This window comes from Thamnophis elegans, chromosome 12 (assembly GCF_009769535.1).
Source record: "Thamnophis elegans isolate rThaEle1 chromosome 12, rThaEle1.pri, whole genome shotgun sequence".
NCBI lineage: Eukaryota > Metazoa > Chordata > Lepidosauria > Squamata > Colubridae > Thamnophis > Thamnophis elegans.
Genome location: NC_045552.1, coordinates 3,032,473 through 3,051,860, shown reverse-complemented (window position 1 = coordinate 3,051,860; position 19,388 = coordinate 3,032,473). Strand labels below are relative to the sequence as shown.

The 19,388-nt window shown below is 44.4% G+C and overlaps 2 protein-coding genes across 2 annotated transcripts in view; one reads left to right on the top strand and one right to left on the bottom strand.

Annotated features, from left to right (window-relative positions):
- The window catches only part of LOC116516091 (zinc finger BED domain-containing protein 1-like), a 23,469-nt gene extending 12,248 nt beyond the window's left edge, over positions 1-11,221 (bottom strand). The window contains exon 1 of the mRNA XM_032228490.1: positions 11,183-11,221. The gene's annotated coding sequence lies outside the window, so the exon portion shown is untranslated. The remainder of the gene's footprint in view (positions 1-11,182) is intronic.
- The window catches only part of NAPA (NSF attachment protein alpha), a 22,052-nt gene extending 2,664 nt beyond the window's left edge, over positions 1-19,388 (top strand). The window contains exons 2-11 of the mRNA XM_032228493.1: positions 3,599-3,681; positions 4,331-4,447; positions 8,834-8,880; positions 9,641-9,718; positions 11,457-11,512; positions 13,488-13,572; positions 14,218-14,322; positions 15,420-15,488; positions 17,091-17,141; positions 17,838-19,388. Of these exons, the coding sequence (XP_032084384.1) occupies positions 3,599-3,681; positions 4,331-4,447; positions 8,834-8,880; positions 9,641-9,718; positions 11,457-11,512; positions 13,488-13,572; positions 14,218-14,322; positions 15,420-15,488; positions 17,091-17,141; positions 17,838-17,939 (793 nt within the window). The 3' untranslated portion in view covers positions 17,940-19,388. The remainder of the gene's footprint in view (positions 1-3,598; positions 3,682-4,330; positions 4,448-8,833; positions 8,881-9,640; positions 9,719-11,456; positions 11,513-13,487; positions 13,573-14,217; positions 14,323-15,419; positions 15,489-17,090; positions 17,142-17,837) is intronic.

Here is a 19,388-nt window from a genome sequence, read left to right as displayed (position 1 = left end):
AGATGAGAGCTCCAGACAAGGAGTGTGGAGGGTGCTCTTGGCACCAAGAAGCACAGGGACCCGGCGAGGTGGGTGTCAAACTCGCGGCATCACGCTGTCATGTAATGTTTTGCGATATTTCCCACCTCATGAAGCTGGGGTGGGCGTGGCCTGTGCATGACGCATCTAGTCCATGGGCTGCCAGGTGATACCCCTGTGCTAGGGACTGAAGGTGAGCCTGCAGAGGTGGTGGGTGGGCTCTAGGGAGTGTGAGCTGGCTGGGGAGGGCTGTTGATAGGTGGGAGTGCTTCAGACAGACACTTACTAGTGAGCAAGGAGTAGAACTCCTTGAGAAAAAGTGGTGTCAGCAACTTATGTGAATTTCTTGTGGGAAGACATCAAGGAAGGTCACAAGTTGCGATCCTGTGATCATGAGTGACTGCAGCCACCATAAATGTGAGCCAGTTGCCCTGCACTTGTGTCATCGTGATCTTGTAACTACAAGTTGGAACACTGCTCATTCAGTGTTGTCATAACTTGCAGTGGTTGCTGAATGAGTGGTTGTAAGTCATGGACTCCCTGTAGTGTTAGGCGCTTGCAGATCAGAGTAAGTTGGGCACACATAAGACTTGCATGGATCCAGCTTATCTTCACAGAAGGACATTCTTCCAAGTATTCAAGGGATTGTTTACAAGCAAGTAAGGCACATTACATTGTATTTATGAAATTTATCTGCCGTCCATCTCCCCAATAGGGCAGCATAGTAGGACATAAAATTAGCTGTCAACGTAACAAAACCAAGTGAATGAAAGTCCCATTGCATTTCGGAAATAGCTGGAGAATGAAATGCACACATACTACAATGAGCCTTCACTCAGGGAGTGGCCTGGTGCAGAAGTCAAATTTAGAATAGATGTTAGATATCTTAACCAAGTCACCAAAGTTAAAAGTTGCCCTATGCCAAAAGTAGGTCAGTTAAATGGGACAAAATATTTCCCAACCAATTGCTTAAGGTTATTTCTTCATGCACCCAAGTAATATCTCTAGTTCAAGCGAAATTGTTTTTTCCTCCCTGAAAGCATGATGTAAGTGAGTGGAAGTGCAGCAGTTTGATCTTCATTTTTTTAAAGCTATATGCCTTCCCTCCCACAGGCAATGCAACCAACTGTTGCCAAGTGGGCAAAAAGAGAATGGAGGGTGTATGACAAAGGTTAATTCCTTCTATTATATATAATGTCAGTCTGCGACTTGAGAGGTGGCACATACTTCTGCAGCAGGACATTGGTCTTTATTTTTCGCCCACAGACTGTGAATAAAAGCCTGGTATGACAAAAATTTGTAGATTTGTAGACCTTATTGCCAACATTGACGGTGTGTGTTACCTGGAAGAAGGTAAAGAAACTGTAATAATGAAGATTCTCACTTTCCAGATACTTCCTCTGCAAGCAATAATGATGTCACCTAGGTGTTTTTATGCTAGGTTTGCTGGGAATAATTATGTGCACAGAGGCAATTAAGGGGGAGCATCACACACTGGTAGTAACTAGGTGGGATTTGCGTAGAACAATGTCTACTCCCAGAAAAAAAAACGTTACGGAAGTACTGTGAAGAGGCCATCGAAATTATCTACCACATAGCAAAATGCAATTCGTGAGGGCAGCCAATGCATTGTGTGGATTAAAATATTGGTCTGTTACACTCATTTATTTTGTTTACATGCCACTGACTGGCTAGTTAGTATAAGAAAGTACATAAATCCCTTCCATGTTAAACATGTCCTTGGCTTCTTCCGAAAAAATAAGAAAATAGCATGGTGGTGGGTTTTTTTGTTTTTTGTTTTGGTTAAGAGAAAGTCCTCTTAACTATTTGGCAGGCAGCATTTTAGATTACTTTAAGAAATTCTTCTTAGTTATCAAGGATAAAATGTTGTGCAGAATTGTAGCCTGAGGAAACATTTTGGCTCCCTAGCATTTAGCTTATATGTTGGATATACAATGACCCACCTTTTTTTTTAGGCTCTATTTAATTGTCCAAAATTTTCTGAGAGTTTTTTTGTATTTGAAATGCCTCTTTGCATCCAGCCCTGTGAATTTGTTCCCAGGCCAGCATACTCCGTGTATCTTGGGCAACAGTTAAAATGTTTTCCTGGAATTTATCACTCATGTCTCTGAGCTAAGCCGTGACTGACAACTCAACTTTCCTTAGAGGCTGCAAGGTTTCCAACCACTATGGCTTGGAAATCTCCCAAATTGGATTCTGTACATTTTTCAGAACTGACTGAAGAAATTTAACATCTCAAAATACATGCGTTGAGATATTATTTCTGTGTTCCTTGGCCCCTTTAGTTTGGCCCCTTCCTTTCTGTTCTCATGTTTCAAGAGAACATTAACTAAAAATACTTTCTTTTCCTGGGTTTTATTTGGTTGAAACTCTGGCATTTGGCAAAGTCTGACTGCCATCTGTAAGTGATTCTCGAAGAAAATGAATTGTAGGTTTCTAGTCACAGAGCAGGGAAAATTGCTTTCTGGAAGGGAATATGCTGGAACCGTAGGACAAAATATAAGCTGTCTACAAACTGGTGGGATTAGAGCAGAGCTGGCATAACCAGGTGCAACATTTTGTGGCAGATATGATGTCTGATTTCTGGAAGACACGAATCAACTATTTTTCCTGAGCTCCAGCCATGAGGTCTGGTTTAATAGATTTAACTGTAGTGGGCACAGTTAAAGCATTAGCGCCTTTAAGTTATATGTTTTAAAAGTTTCAGTAGCCGATGCTATTTGAACTGAAACACTAAAATCCAATAAAGTACAAGTTGTGTGACTTGATTATGCTATAAATCTAAAGCTCCATTGTTTAGTATTTATGTTGGGGTCTGTAACACACAGTTCTCTTTTATTTATTTCTAAGAGGGGGACTTGATTTTCCAAAGGTTTGTGCTTTAGTATTTTCTAAGTATTAACTGAAAGTGAAATGCAGATCTAATTTAATCAGTTCCATGCCTTATAAAAGCATATACTTTAAACAACAATCGTTTTATTCATACATCATATTACTATCTGGATTGAAATAAAGCTATACATGCCTTTCGTTTGATTCATGTTCCTTGTTGTGAAATACACAACCTGTATTTGGGGCCCCTACGGCCATGCCATTATATAATTGCATGCATAGTTTTTTGTTAGAATTATGTGACTAATAGTAGCTTCTTATTCAGAAAGGTGTAAACATGTAGATGTTTATACACAAAGAAAAAATAATTGTATATATATTTTTTGCCAACATATTAAGCGCTACAACTGTTGGGTATTCAATATGGAGAAAGGGAGGGTTTTCTTTAGATATTTCTTATGAAGTGCCAGGGAAATCAGAGGATTTATTGCAAGTTTAAGCTCTCTACAAGAATCTGAACTACTAATGGTCAAAGCAAATTGGCGGTAGATAGGAGTCAATAGAATCAAGGTGGGCTGGACTTAGATGCCTTGTGGGCATGAAGGGACTCATGACTGATGACCCGTTTGACCCCTCCTTCTGGCTCAGCCTGGTCATCTCCTGCACTTTTGCAGGTAAACGATTCTACCTGTTCTCTGCTGATGCGCCGTGTTCTTTTCCTCCCTAGAGGTGGCTCCTCCAGGATTGAAGAAGCATGCGATATCTATGCCAGAGCGGCTAACATGTTCAAAATGGCCAAGAACTGGAGTGGTATGTAGCTGTTTGATCCTGTGGCATATTTGGCTTGCTAAGATACGCGTACATCACTTTGTCTGCTGATAATTCAGGGGTCTCCAACCTTGGCAACTTTAAGACTTGTGGACTTCAACTCCCAGAGTTCCTCAGCCAGCTTTGCTGGCTGAGGAACTCTGGGAGTTGAAGTCCACAAGTCTTAAAGTTGCCAAGGTTGGAGACCCCTATGATAGATCATCCTCAAAGAGGTACATTCCTCAGTCCAATTGCTGGAAGTACCTGAACAGCCTTACAGAACCAGGAAGGGCTGGGCAAGTGCTGTTCCGGCTAGTTTCACGGAACAATGACTAATATTCCCACTAAACCTCATTGGCTGTGGAATTGCCACTGCCCAAAGCTGTGGAGGTGGTTGCAGTTTTAAGTACTGCTCTACAAGCAGTGGGGTGTGCCCTAAGATTTGATAGCAGTGATGACGAAGTGACTTAAGATTGTACGCTCCAAGCCTTTTCCTTCCTGTTACCCTTTTCGTCTCTAGCCGAGGAGGATAAAACACAAACTCTTCAGAATTTGGACCTGGCTTTGAACTTTTTTTAGTGACATATTAAAAAGTCCCCGGCCTTTCATTCCCCTCGCCCCACCCCCTTTGACTCTTCCCTTTCTCTCCTAGCTGCTGGGAACGCATTCTGCCAGGCGGCTCAGCTCCACCTCCAGTTGCAGAACAAACATGACGCAGCTATGAGCTTTGTGGATGCTGGCAACGCTTTCAAAAAGGCTGATCCTCAAGGTAAGTGAAAGGGGGTAAGGTCCTCCTGCGGCCTTAGCAGAATAAGATAGGATTACCCCCTCGGGCCGGGAGGATGATCTGTTCATACCTCCCATCACATCCACTAAACCGGTTCGATCTACAGCAGGGGTGTCAAACTCGATTTCTTTTGGGGCCATATCCACGGTTGTGTATTTGACCTCAGGTGGTCCGAGGTTGGCATCAACATCACTCATGTTGGGGGGGGGCGCAGGTGGTGGCCTGAGCGCTATGCCAGCAAGCTCCATTTTCAGCTGCGACCGCCTCTTGCAGCCCACTCCCAAGCTCTGTTTTTGCTGGCAGAGGCATCGTGGTGGGCCAGTCCTTTGCTGCTTCCAGGGCAGACATGCAGGCCAGATCTAAGCACCCTGTGGGCTGAAACTGCCCCCCAGGCGTTGAGTTTGACACCCCTGATGTACAGTATGTGAGTTTTCATCATGCAGTGTATCCAACAATGCTTTAGGCTTCAACAAATATATATTTCATTCCCCCCAAAAAAGAAAATAAGTCAACATAGCTGTTGACTTATTGATAGTTATTCCCCTTTTGGTCACTTTGAGCATGACTAGGAGGGGGGAAGAGAAGAACTGATCTAAGCAATGCCTTCAGGGGCCAACTCCCACATGACCCTGCCGCCCGGATGTGCAGCACCTTCTCCTGTTGTGAGGTCATCACCGTGGCCTATGGAAATAGCTTCAAGACCTTGGCTTCTCTTGAGCAACTGTGAATCATAGTTTCAGCTGGTTCAGCCCAAATAAGAAAATATGAGTAATTAGATTTTGGTTAAATAATTCATAGGGATGAGAAGATTTTGAGTATCCAGGATCCTTGTATTCTCTGAGCCTTGATTTTTTTTTTTTGGCAGACATTTCATGACCCAACTAGGTAACATTATCAGTAGTAGCATAATCACTGATGGTGTTCCCTAGTTGGGTCATCAAATGTCTGCAAGAAAACCAGCAAGCTCAGAGAGCACCAAAGACCACACAATCTCCAAACCCCACTCCTTTCTAATACTGAAGACGTTACCTAGTTTGGCCATGAAACATCCGCAACAAAGCCGCCGAAGCTCAGAGAACACCAAGGACCTCACAGTTTAGCCCCAAGCTGCAAAATATCCTCTCCTTCTGAGTATCTGCTTTATTAATCCGATGTCATTAGTGAACTACACTTTGCCTCTTAATGCTTAACCAACTTGATCTGCCTTTAAACGGGCCATCAAGCTGCAGGTTGCTGAAAGACCGAAGAGCAGAAACTCGCCAGCTCACCTTCTGACGGGATATACAGAGATATCTTCCCTTAGGTGCAGCGTTGCAGTTTAACAACTCTGCCTAATTCTAATCGATGAGTGCAGAAATTCATTTTAATGCATTGCTGTTTTAAGTTTAGGAGGGCTTGCCCAGAAGTCAGCTTTTTCTGCAGCTTAGAGTAAATCTGAGCTTTGCATTATGAATCGGCTTCCCACCCAACTGGCCAAGGGCCTTTGTTATTAGGAGAAGATTACGAGGAAGATTTTACCTTTTTTGGGGGAGCGGGAGGTCTCTTGGATGTAATACCTGGCAAGATCTCCTAACTGAGCCCCCATTTGTCTAGGCACGGCTTCTCGTTTTTGGTTCTATTTCTGGGAAGAGAAATCCTTTTTTTTTTTGCACCTTTTTTGCTAGCACTTGTTAATGAGAAAACGGCAGGCCATTGAATCAAGAGATCTGTTTCCGGTAGCTACTGTGGTTCAGGCAACAGTTTGGAAAGATGAAAACGTTACTCGAGGAGAAAACACATTTAATCCTCACCCGGGATTTGTTTAATCTTTTGGGAGACTTGGAAGCTGATTATCGGCTATGAGAGGGAGAGGAAATAAGAGATGATCCAAGCTGTTGCACCACGTTTCCCCGAAGGATTTTAATGTGATGCTTCTCGCTTTTGGATTGCCCTTATTATTTTTTTAAATTAAACAAGGCTTTTCTTGGGATTGGAGTCTGGAAAAGGAAACAATTCTGATGCTTTGGAGGCAAACAGTGTCGGTTACAAATCTGTACCCCCCGGGGGGGGGGCGGTCCTTGTCCATTCAGAACAGGTGTTCCAAAGAAAAACAAATTAGGATGCGGTTGTGTTGTCTTGGACATTGGCCAGTGATCTGATCTTGAAGGGGAAAATCTGGTTAGGGGAAGCCTTTGGCGGTCACTTCATTCTCTTGTTAAAATAGCGTATTGGAGTGTATAGGGACAGGCCAGGAGGTTCTGAGGACTCCTTTGAGCCATTGACAAAATGCCCTCTCTTGGCGGGACATGGAAACTTTCTGCTGCTTATAATTTGATTTAAAAAAAAAATACTTGGAATAATGCCAGTCTAAGTAAAGGTGAAGAGAGAGAAAACTTGAATAGCATTTCTTCAACATGGAAAAGGGCTTCTGCAGTTCCCATATAAGCCTAAGACTGAAAATCCGGCTTGTCAGACATTAACATCTTTTCGATCCTGCTCTACCGAGTAGAGAGTTGATCTCTGGACAGAAAGCCACTTGACGAGACCGGAAGCATTTGAAATGTGGATCGACAGGAGGCTGTTACGTATAATTTGGGTCGACAAAATCAGAAATGAGGAGGGAAATAAGACCACGGAAAAGTGAAAGTTAGAATATTTCGGACAAGATGATGTGGAAAAATAGGACATCCCTCACTTAATCCTCCTTCAAGGAAAGATTGAAGGCAAAGGAGGTCCAGGCAGAAGAAGAACATCATGGCTTCAAAACCTAAGGGACTGGTTTGGACAAAACTCAGCAATGCTTTTGCATGTGGTTGTTGGTAAAAATAGAATCGCCAACAATGATTGCCAACGTCCGATGATTGATATGACACAAGTAGAAGAAAATATAACAGGAAATAATGGGTCTTTTGAGGCTTTCCCGGTGCCGCCCAAGAGGAGCAGTCGATGTCTACTACAAGTATTTTTTTCTGTGCTGCTGCTTGCTTTAATATTTTGGCACTAGGAAGGTGTGAGCCCCCCTGTAGCTCGACACACTCCGCTTCTGCTTTCCGCAGATCAAAGAGCCACAACCATCCCTGCAATCTATGTTTTGATCTACATTTGAATAAGAAGCAGGCAGAGCAAATACTGGAGAGTTTCACAATTGCAGGTATTTTAAAACTCCGCTTCACAGAAATTTCTTCTGTTAAAATTAACGAGATAGAAGCGAAAATGGCGCCCGAATATTGAAGGTGTGGTCGAACCGAAACTTAACAAGCAATTACATCTTAAGTGTTTCCTAACGTTGTTAAAAGAACTAAGAGTTTAAGACCATTCGAAATAGCATTGATCTACTAACAAGCTACAAGACTTAATAATTGGATCAAGTGGGTTTTTTTGGGGGGGGGGACTTAACAATTTGGCTGAAGATAAGTTTAATTGAATAGGTGGAAATGGCTTCAAAGCAATTCAAAACAACTACTTCAAAGAGCGCTACCTGACACCCAGCTACACGGCTAACCCTGAAAATAAATATCGATAAGCGTGAGTTAGCCAAGATACTTGTCTCCTATTTGGAGCAAGCATCCCTTCAAAACAGAAGGGCCACGGAAGGGTTATTTTCAAAAGCTGGATCTGAGGTCACCCAATTCTCCGCCATCTCAGTGCAGATAGTCCTCGACTTATGACCACAACTGAGCCCAGAATTGTTGCGTCGTTCAGTCAGACGTTTAAGTAAGTTTTGCCCCATTTTACAACCTTGCCTCCATTGTTAAGTGAGTCACTACAGTTAATTCAGTAACATGGTTGTTAAGTGAATCTGGTCCCCCAATGACTTTGTTAGAAAGTTGCAAAAGGGGGATCTCGTGACCCGGGGACACTGCAGCCGTCATAAATACGAGTCAGTTGCCAACCATCCGAATTTCGACTCCACGATCAGGGGGATGCTGCAAAAATTGTAACTCTAGAAAAATGTCCGTAGGTCACTTTTTTTTCAGTGCCACTGATATTTTGAATGGTTGTTGTAACTTGAGGACTACCTGTACAGGTGTTTTTAAGAGGGTACGTGTTGCAGTTCTTCAAGCAGCAACATGATGGCAGCATTGGAACCCTTCCAAGGGTTGCTTAATGTTTATCCTTGGCAGCAGGATGCCCAACAGTTTGCCCAGATCTCACTCCAGGAAGCCCGTTCCGTTCTCGAGATACTCTGTCCCGGTTCCAAGAAGAACTCCGCAGTTTTCCCTTAAGTGCTTCTTGATCTCATCCAAGAAAAGAAAAATGCTATAAATATTCCTGCCTTCTGTTCCCTCCCAGGGGAGGTTAGCTGGAGCTGCATGGATGAATGGCTTCGTTTCTTCATGTTACTTGCATTTAAAATGGCTTACACTCTTTTTCTTCCTTTCCTAACAGAGGCCATTAATTGTCTCCTCAGAGCTATTGAGATCTACACAGACATGGTGAGCCGCTTATACAATTCAGAAACTCCCTTCTTAATTAAAAACAGGGAACATTTTATGCTTGACAAAAGAGTTCACTTGGCAAATCCACATAGAGCAGGGATGTCCAAACTTGGGAAGTTTTAAGACTTGTGGACTTCAACTCCCAGAATTCCCCAGCCAACTTTGGACACCCATGACCTAGAGGGTGGCTTTTCACGAGCCTTGGCTGGGGAATTCTGGGAGTTGAAGTCCACAAGTCTTAAAACTTCCCAAGTTTGGACACCCCTGACATAGAGGGTGGCTTTTCACGAGTTCCGTGTTGGCTTTTTAAAGATATGGCTCCCAAGCAAGGAACCACAAATGGTGTGTGTGTGGTGGGGATGGGTTGTCTGGCTAACACACAAATTGTGTAGTACCGTCATAATGCTGACAAAGGTTTGTGCATAGAGGAAATAAATGCACACACACACCTTTAGAGGTACATGGCATTTTGTGCTTCTTGCTACAGAATTTGCAGTAAACCACACAGATAGTCCTTGAGTTATGACCACAGTCGGGTCCAGAAATTCTGTGGCTAAACAAGGTGGTCGTTAAGTAAGCCATAAGCCTAATTTGACGACCTTTATAGAATCTGGAGGTTCAGGATAATTTCCTGATTTCGGCATAGCTGAAGAGGATAAGCCATGGATTAGCTCTGCCTCGGGCGGGACGCAAACATCCAGGTATCCCCCAAAGTTGGTTTCTAATTCATTTTATTTCCCGGGCCTTTCTTTTTCAGGGCCGTTTCACCATTGCAGCCAAGCACCATATAACCATAGCTGAGATCTACGAGAGTGAGCTGGTGGACATTGAAAAGGTACAGCGAACAGGCGAATCGTGTAGACCCTGTCTCAACAGGCTTCCTTACAGCGGTCGTGTCCGACTCTTCGCGACCCCAGTGACCTTAGCACGCCAGGCCCCACTCTCCTTCCATGAGTCTATGATGGGGTGCTATTTATTTATTCATTCAATTTACGTGCCCCTCCTCTCGCTCTTAAGAGCGGCTCTGGCGGCTTTACCCTGAGATTGTGAGAACTTTGGAAAAGTTTCAAAGGATTTAGTTGGCAGATGGGCAGGGAAGGGGAACTGGTGGGCTCCAGGAATTAGGTTTAGTGCTTTGTTAAGCCAGTTTTCAGTCAGAATTACAGTTGGAACTTAAAAGTTCCTTTGGAAGTTTTGAACAACTTTTGACTGGAAAGACAAGAGGATCATGTCTCCCATTGCAAACGCCTTAGTTGTCAGTTCACGCCAGGGATCCTTTGCGAGTTGACACTAGTACAACAAACTGCTAAAATGGGGAAAGGCTGGAATCTTTAACTAGAACACACTGTTTTATTGGCCAAGTGTGATTGGATGCATAAGGAACTTGCCTCTGGTGCCTAAGCTCTCCATGTGCATACAAAACCAGGTAACATAATCATGAGATACCAATAGGAGACGGTAGTAGAAAAGATGAGAAGGATAATAGCAACACAGCCCTACTGCCTGAGTAAATATCTTTAGGCATAAAACAGTCATGTGAGAATTAGATGTTCAGCAGAGTGATGGCACGAGGGGAGAAAAATATTTGTGCCTAGTAGCTTTGGCATGCAAGGTCCTATTGTGTAAGGAAAACTGGCTATTTAGAAAGAATCTGCTAGTCTTGCAAGGAAACAGTCCGTGTGTGTGTGTGTGTGTGTGTGTGTGCGCGCGCGCGTACGTACGTATGTACGTACACTTTTGGTCCAGTGGTGGGTTTCAAAAATTGTTCGAACCTACTCTGTGGGTGTGGCCTCCTTTGTGGGAGTGGCTTACCGCCCATGTGACCAGATGGGAGTGTCTTGCCACCCATGTGAACAGATGGGAGTGGCTTGCTGCCCATGTGACCGGATAACGCCGAGGTGGCGCAGTGGGTAGGGTGCAGTACTGCAGGCCACTTCAGCTGACTGTTATCTGCAGTTCAGCGGTTCTAATCTCACCAGCTCAGGGTTGACTCAGCCTTCCATCCTTCCGAGGTGGGTAAAATGAGGACCCGGATTGTTGGGGCCGATATGCTGACTCTGTAAACGGCATAGAGAGGGCTGAAAGCCCTATGAAGCGGTATATAAGTCTAACTGCTATTGCTATATGAAGATGCCGACGACACTTGTCAGAACCACCTTAAATTACCTCACACACAGCACTGGCATGCATAAGAATATGATGCAAACTTGTTTTTTAAAAGGCATCTTTGGTTTGCGTTAAAACAACTTCAACACACGCAATGTTCTGATTGCACCACAAATGCAGTAGTCACCCTTACCTTTCACAGAGGCACTGAGTTTTATAAATAGAAGCATGATAGTGTAGAATAATCATATCCAAGGACCAGTGGTGGGTTTCAAAAAAATTTTGGAACCTCTTCTGTAGGTGTGGCCTGCTTTCCGGGTCCACTGGTGGAACCTCTTCTAACCGGTTCAGTAGATTTGACGAACCGGTTCTACCGAATAGGTGCAAACTGGTAGGAACCCACCTATGTTTTGGTCTCAACTCAAGCCACAGATATGCTCAGTTTCCATTTCCCTTTCTTCTTCCAGGCAATAGCTCATTACGAACAAGCTGCAGATTACTACAAAGGTGAAGAATCAAACAGGTAATTCGAGCATTCCTGTTTCCATTTCTGCTCAGGCCCGCTTCGTGATGGTGCCGTTCCTGTTTGTCAGAAAGCAGACTGGTTTAAAAGGATCAAAGCTGGATGGACAGCTTCTCTGTTTTGGAAATGGCCAGAGGAATTTTGTGTCCCACTGACGGAAAGCTAACACAATATTTCGAGTTGATCTTGCGATTCAGTTCCCTGAAGCAAAGCTGAAGCAATATTTCGTCACAGCTGTGCTTTGGGCAATGAGAATGCGGTTCCGACTTGCCTGGTATTTCACGTTTTCACGAGGTTCTCTGACTTAAAGCTTACGTTACTAATCCAGCCTTATTTTGACTGCTTATTTTATTAGACTTTTTTTTTTTTTTTGCTTTCCCCATGTGAATGGCTGCTGCAGGTTTGAAATACAGTTCTCTATAAACTTAAGACTTGGTCTGTTTTGGGGCAGTGGTGGAGATTTGGAGCAGTCGTCTGAAATCTGCCCCAGTTGAGTACATTCGCAATAAAAAAGAATTTTCCTAGAGCTGTGGTGGTGCAGGGGTTAGAATGCAGCATGGCAAGCTGCTTCTGCTAACTGCCAGCAGTTCAATGCTGACTGGCTGAAGGTTGACTCCACCTTCCATCCTCGATAAAATGAGGACCCAGATTGTTGGAGACAAGAGGCCGACCGCTTAGAAAGGGCTGTAAAAGCGCTGTGGAGCAGCCTATAAGATTTAAGTGCTGTTCCTGTTCCTATCGCTACAGGAGCTGTGGGCAAAATTATCACAGCTTGAGCAGTGCCTCAGGCACACGTTATCTCTGGAATCAGAACGAGCAGCTGCATCATTCACTCCCAGAAATTTCTACACCGCTCCTCTCACCTCAGTGACCCTGGGCATTTTACAACAAATTAATGAAAACCATATAAACACACGCATGAAAAAGCATAGCTTAAGAACAGGGTTAAAACAAGCTAAAACTTACAAATCAAAATGAATCAGGTTAAAAAGTTCAAAGGCTGGGAGGCTAACAAGGCGTTGGGAGTGTCTTCAGGCCATCCAAGGTGGCATCATACTTTTCATAATTCTTTACACCCAGGGCCCAACTCCTTATGGGTTATCTCGTCTGAATGGATTGTTCTGAATGTAGTTATCATGGAGAAAAGATTTATTGCTTCGGTAGCAGCTTTTAAGACCCCTAAGAAGTCAGAAATGCCTCTTAGGCAGTGGTGGGTTTCAAAATTTTTTCGAACCTACTCTGTGGGTGTGGCCTCCTTTGTGGGAGTGGCTTGCCAGCCATGTGACCTGGTGGGAGTGGCTTGCTGGCCATGTGTTTTCTTTCTCTCTCTCTTTCCTTCCTTTTGTCTCTGTCCCTTTTTCTTTTTTTCTTTCACCTCTCACTTTTTCTTTCTTTCTTTCTTTCTTTCTTTCTTTCTTTATTTCTTTATTTATTTATTTATTTATTTCCCTTTCTCTCACTGTGTGAGTCAGTCTGTCTGTCTGTCTGTGTGTGTTTGTGTGTGTGTGTGTGTGTGTGTGTGGCGAGTTTCAAAAATATGATGAACCGGTTCTACCGAATTGGTGCGAACTGGTAGGAACCCACCTCTGCTCTTAGGTGACCCTCCACCCTCATGCTAATCCTCAAGTTTGAAAAGATCTTGACTCCTGGGTAGAGCTGGTTGCTAGGAGCCCTTTCTGGAAATCTTCATTACAGACACATTATCTCCCTCTTTACCTTGGAGAGGTGCATTTCTACTCGGAGTCTCTCTAGACCAGCAAGAGAAAAACCTTGGGGGAAATTCAAACCCAACCCGTTCTCCCACTCAAGCTACTTTTTAAACTCGTATTTGCATCTTTTGCATTTGGGCCTTGGTTACTTTGGGAGTCTTGTTGCCCCGGGTGGGCATGATGGAGTCTGCGTTGGCAGGTGGGGAAGAGGGGCTGCTGGTTTTCCCGTGCCCAGTTGCCTCCAGTTGTCTTTTTTCTTCCTGCAGCTCCGCCAACAAATGTTTGCTGAAAGTGGCCACCTATGCAGCTCAGCTGGAGCAATACCAGAAAGCTATTGAAATCTATGAGCAGGTACAGTCGCTTTTATTCCTTTTCTCCGCCTTTCACTGCACCCTCGTAAAACTGCACCTCCTTAACATACCGACTCACAATAGAGGTGTGGAAACGAATATCTACCAGGGCTGAGTTTTGCCAGTTTTAATTAAAAACTACGCATGCGCACACCGGGAACAGGCTCCAGCTGTTCGTCTGCCTCACTGATGTCTGACTCCGAAGGCAGCTGATAACTGCCGGACGGCCTTGGCCCCCTCTCTGCCTCCGACACAGAGCCCTCGTCAGAGCCTTCCCCAGACTCCAGGACTGGCCCATCTTCCTCCCCAACCTCCTCACTGAGTCTGCCACCAGCTCCGCTTGCGGGCCACAACGACATCACAGATACAAATCAATAAATAATAACATAGTTTCATATAATTACTACATCCCTGCCGGCCCCGCTTCTCTGCTCTGCCGTCTTTGGACTCCTCAATATTGTTAAGATTTGCTGATTTTTCTTAGGAAAACCGAACCAGATGTCCTCATATCTCGTTTGTGGCAGGTGCTGACTATGGTGGTATAAATACCATATCATTTTCTTCCTTTTAAAAAAAAAAAAAAACTTCCTTCAAAAAAATTTCTTTCTGATTTTCTTCTTTCCCCCACCTTTTCTGCAATCTCCAGGTCGGGACCAGTGCCATGGACAGTCCCTTGCTGAAATACAGTGCAAAGGAATACTTCTTCAAGGCAGCCCTCTGTCATTTCTGCATTGACATGCTCAATTGCAAGGTTTGGACCATGTTGTTTTGTTTCTAGTACTGTTGTAAAACTGTATGGTATTCTTTCATGATGAGGGAGCTGGCCCATATCCGAGCATGAGCTGCAGCCACAGGGAGATACAGTAAAATGATACAAGATAGGATAATGAAATGCAATGAAATAGAATTGTTGTTAGTTGTGAAGTCATGTCCGACCCATCACGACCCCATGGATAACATTCCTCCAGGCCTTCCTGTCCTTTACCATCCTCTGGAGTCCATTGAAGCTCAGGCTGACTGCTTCGGTGACTCCATCCAGCCACCTCATTCTCTGCCATCCCCTTCTTCTTCTGCCGTCCATTGTTCCCAGCATGAGGCTCTTCTCCATGGAGTCCTTCTTCCTTCTCATTAGGTGGCCAAAGTCTTTCAGTTTCCTCTTCAGGATCTGGCCTTCTAAAGAGCAGTAAAGATCTCCTCTAGGACTGACCAGTTGGATGGCCTTGCAGTCCAAGGGACTCAATGCAGGAGTCTTCTCCAGCACCAGAGTTCAAAGGCCTCCATTCTTTGGTGCTCAGCCTTCCTTGGGGTCCAACCTTCACAGCCATCCATTGCAACTGGGAAAACCATCGCCTTGACTACACACACTTTTGTTGGCAGGGTGATGTCTCTGCTTTTTAGGATGCTGTCTAGATTTGCCATCGCTTTCCTCCCCAAGAGCAAGCGTCTTTTAATTTCTTCGCTACAGTGAAATAGACTACAGTGAAATAAAATAGACTATTTCATTTATTGAATTTATTGAATTGACTAAAAGGCACTAGATAAAATGGAGTAAAGATAAAAGAGTAAGATAAAACAGCAGAAGGTAAAATGGAATGCAAAGATATATAATTGTGGGAGAAGGAATGGCAGAACCTTAGGGCGGGGTGAAAAGAGGGGTCAGCTTAGAATCCCTAAGTAGCCACAAGCAAACTAAGTGCAATCTCCCCTTGAATTCCACTGACCCATATCTAATCCCAAGCAAGTGAATCAGTTGACAATATTCTTGTGAGGTCCTTTGCTATTATGATACCTTCAGATTCAACCAGTCCCCTAACTGGCATTCCATTTTTTTACCTTCTTTTCAATCAGCTGGCTGTACAGAAGTACGAAGAAATGTTCCCGGCTTTCTCGGATTCCAGAGAATGCAAACTGGTTAAGGTGAGAGTAGTCCTTAGACTTAGAATAACTTTATTGTCACTTTGAATGTGCACGAATCGTCATACATCAAAATGAAATTCTGTCGCATACAGCTCTCAAAGGGTCTCCACCTCCAATATACACTATATAAACCAGGGCTCCCTAAACTTGGCATTTTAAGACTTATAGCAATAGCAGTTAGACTTATATACCGCTTCATAGGGCTTTCATCCCTCTCTAAGCGGTTTACAGAGTCAGCATATCACCTCCACAGTCTGGGTCCTCATTTCACCCACCTCGTAAGGATGGAAGGCTGAGTCAACCTTGAGCCGGTGAGATTAGAACCGCTGAGCTGCAGATAACAGTCAGCTGAAGTGGCCTGCAGTACTGCACCCTAACCACTGCGCCACCTCAGCTTGTGGACTTCAACTCCCAGAATTCTTAAATTCAGGGTTAAAGTTATTTTAAAGACTGTGCTTACTGGAAGTCCACAAGTCTTAAAGTTGCCAAGTTTGAAGACCTGTGACATAAACTGACAAAATAAATAAACAAATACAAAATTATGCATAGACCCACACATATATTATTGAGTCTTAAGGCCAGTCTCGCTGAATGCATGCACCTGAGAGTGGGGTGACATTTCCAGTCTCAAAAGTACAGAAGGTGAATTTGGATTAGATTGTTAGGTACAAGACTTTGAATGACATTATGCAAAGATTACGACAGCCGTGAGTTAGAAATCGGTAACATGATTGGTCAGCAAGGAGTGGGGAGGAGCTAGGAGTTAAACCGTGCAATAATGGCATTATTCTTAGGCACTGCGGGTGTGTGTGTGTGTGTTAGATTTCCAGAAAAGACTGGAGATGCTTGGCTGTGGGATGCTTTTTCAGGCCAACAATAGCTCAGCGGTTAAAGGCGCTGAGCTTGTCAGCTGCAGAGCCGACAGTCCGGGTTTCAGACCCGAGCTCCACACAGTGGGGTGAGTCCTGTTACTTGCTCTGGCTTCTGCCCACCTAGCATTTCGAAACAGTAAATTAATAGGTACCACTTTGGTGGGAAGTAACAGCGTTCTGTGTACCTCGGTGTATAATCATGCTGGCCACCATGGAGCATCGGGCATGATTGGCAGGGAAATGTCAATGGACGTTCTCAGTCATCCAGGTCAACAGTTGTCCCAAAGGTGTGTTTTTTCTTCTTCAAGAGGCAACTGGACGTTCTGGGTTTTTCTTTGAAGATGTTTCGCTTCTCATCCAAGAAGCTTCTTCAGCTCTGCCCATATGGTGGGGAATGGAAGGATTTGCTGCTGAAGAAGCTTCTTGGATGAGAAGCAAAACGTCTTCAAAAAAACCCCCAAGAAAGTCCAGTTGCCTCTTGTAAAAAAAAAACCGGAACTTTGGGACAAATAGGGAGGAACCCTTTCTCTTCGATGGGTTATATCAGGTTGGTGAACCCAAGATTGCACAATGTCCACAAGAGCAAGGACCGGCTCTTCGGCCAGTGTCATCTGCGCTCCAACCAATGAGCCTTCTAATTCCCTCCCATCAGCGGCTGACCCTTGCCCTCTGTCAATACTGCTTTATTTGGAAACTGTCCTAACGACGCCTGTCCTGTCTTCTTTCCTAGAAATTGCTGGATGCTCACGAGGAACAAAATATTGACAGTTACACTGAATCAGTAAGTTTGGTTTATCCTCCTCCTTTTCCGTTGCCGTCCAGTTCGATTTTTTTCGTCATCTCCCCCCCCCCCCCTCCCCAGCTTCCTGTGCCTCCTGGACGTGGGGTTTCAATGATGTGATCAAATATCACAAATACCTAGGGAACGTCAGACCGGAAGGCTGCAAACGGCTTGGAATTCCGGAATCTCATCTGGAAGGGGAATTGACTAGGAAGGGTGGGAATACAGGAAATCCTGAGCGTGCAACCTTTCATTTGGCAACCGTTCCAAAGTTAAAGCACCGAAGGAAATAATTTATGAGTTTTTCCACGCTTAGAAACTCTTGCACCATCCCTGTGATGACATGGTCAAAATTCAGAAGCTGGGCAACTTCTGGTTCATATTTATGACGGTCGCAAGTGTCCCAGGGTTATGGGATCCCCTTATTGTGGCCTTTCTGACAAGCAAAATCAATGGGGGAGCAAGCTTCACTTAACAACGGTGTCACTAATGTAGGAAGTGCAGTGATTCACTTGAGAGCTGTGGCAAGAACGCTCATAAAATGGGGCAAAACTCAACCGTCTCACTTAGCAACAGAAATTTTGGTCTCATTTGCAGTCGTAAGTCAGGGAGTACCTATATTAAAATCCCTGTTAAGGCTGTGTGTGGTTTTAGAATATTCCTGGCTACAGTTTTTTTTTTCCTTTTTCCCTCCAGGTGAAGGAATACGACTCCATCTCTCGCCTGGACCAATGGCTGACCACCATGCTTCTGCGCATCAAGAAAAACATACAGGGTGAAGAGGAAGATCTGCGTTAACAACAAGCGCAACAACCACCACAGTCCTCTTGCCCTCCATCCTCTGGCCCGTTATCTGCAGAACTCTGCCTGGATCAGCTCTGGTGGGGGGAAAAAGAGAGGCTCTTGGCACGAAGGAATTAGACTCAAGTGGCAAATTCTTCATTTTCGCTTCCTTTCTCATCCCGCCTCTTTGCGCTGCAGTGGACAAGGCTGGGATGCGTCACCTGTGGATTGCTCCGGGAGAGATGTGAAGTCCTCCAAGCCTTGCCTCGCTTCCCGAGCCAGCATTTACATCCTCCCCATGGCTTCGTTGATGGTTTAATATTTAAAGCATCGTTAGTAAGTTTGGTTTTTGTTGATGGTGTCATTCTCTTGTCCTCGTCCCCCCCCCTTCCCCTCCCAAAATCTTAATGGAAACTGATACGGGAAAATGGCTTCTTCTTTACTGCAGAAAGAAGACCTTGTGTGATATTTGTGGCTTCATCTCATTCTCTCCCCCCACCCCCTCTCATTTAACCATAGCAGTTCCAATTCCCTTTTCCAACTGGCTTTGCAAGGCTAAGGAGCCCCTTCCCTGAGTTTCGGTCAACCCTTCTCCTTCCCAAAATAATATTTTAAAGGTGGACAGAATGGCCCTGATCTCTAAATGAAGGAGCCGGGCTTTGCTAAGCGTCTCTCACCTGCCTTGTATTCAAATAATGCAGGAAACCCCAAACCCTTCCCCCCCCCTCACAAATGCTAGCTGTCGTCGTTGAGCTGTATGAAATAATTCTGCTTCATTCCACGTTCCTTTCTTGCAGCCTGAATTACCTTGAATTTATGTGTACTAACCCAGTTTGATCCCTTCAGAGCAGGAGCTTCCAATCTTGGCAACTTTTAAGACTCATGGACTTCAACTCCCAGAATTCCCCAGCCAGCCAGAAGTCCACAAGGTCTTCAGGTTGCCAGGATTGGACACCCCGGCTTTAGAAATTGGGGGCAGAAGTATGGCGTTGTATATCCATGTCAAGAGCGATATATATAGGGCATTCAGTTTCCTGCCCCCCTTTGGCAAGAGGCAGATCAATCTTGAAACTATGCAGCAGGTAGCCAAAAAAAAAAACCCAACACCCCTCCTAAAATTTGAAACTTAGAAGCTCTGTGTGCAAGCTGTCTTGATCTCTCATCTCGCATGATTCTCCTTCCTGGCTTAGTTTGAAAAGAGCATTTCTCCAGCCTAGTGTTCTGTATACATCGTCAGGAAAGCTGCCCTATTTCCCTCTCCCCCCCCCCCTTGTCTTTGCTTTAAGAGAAAGAGCTTTATCATGTAATCTAGCCCCTTCATGAAGGTTTCCCATATTTAATGTTTCCTTACTCCGTTGTTGGAAGGTGGACTTCAAATTCTGTCGCATGTTTTCAAAATGTCTACTGGAAAACAACTAATAGTGAAATAACTTGCACACAACAAACAATAAAAAGGAAAAAAAA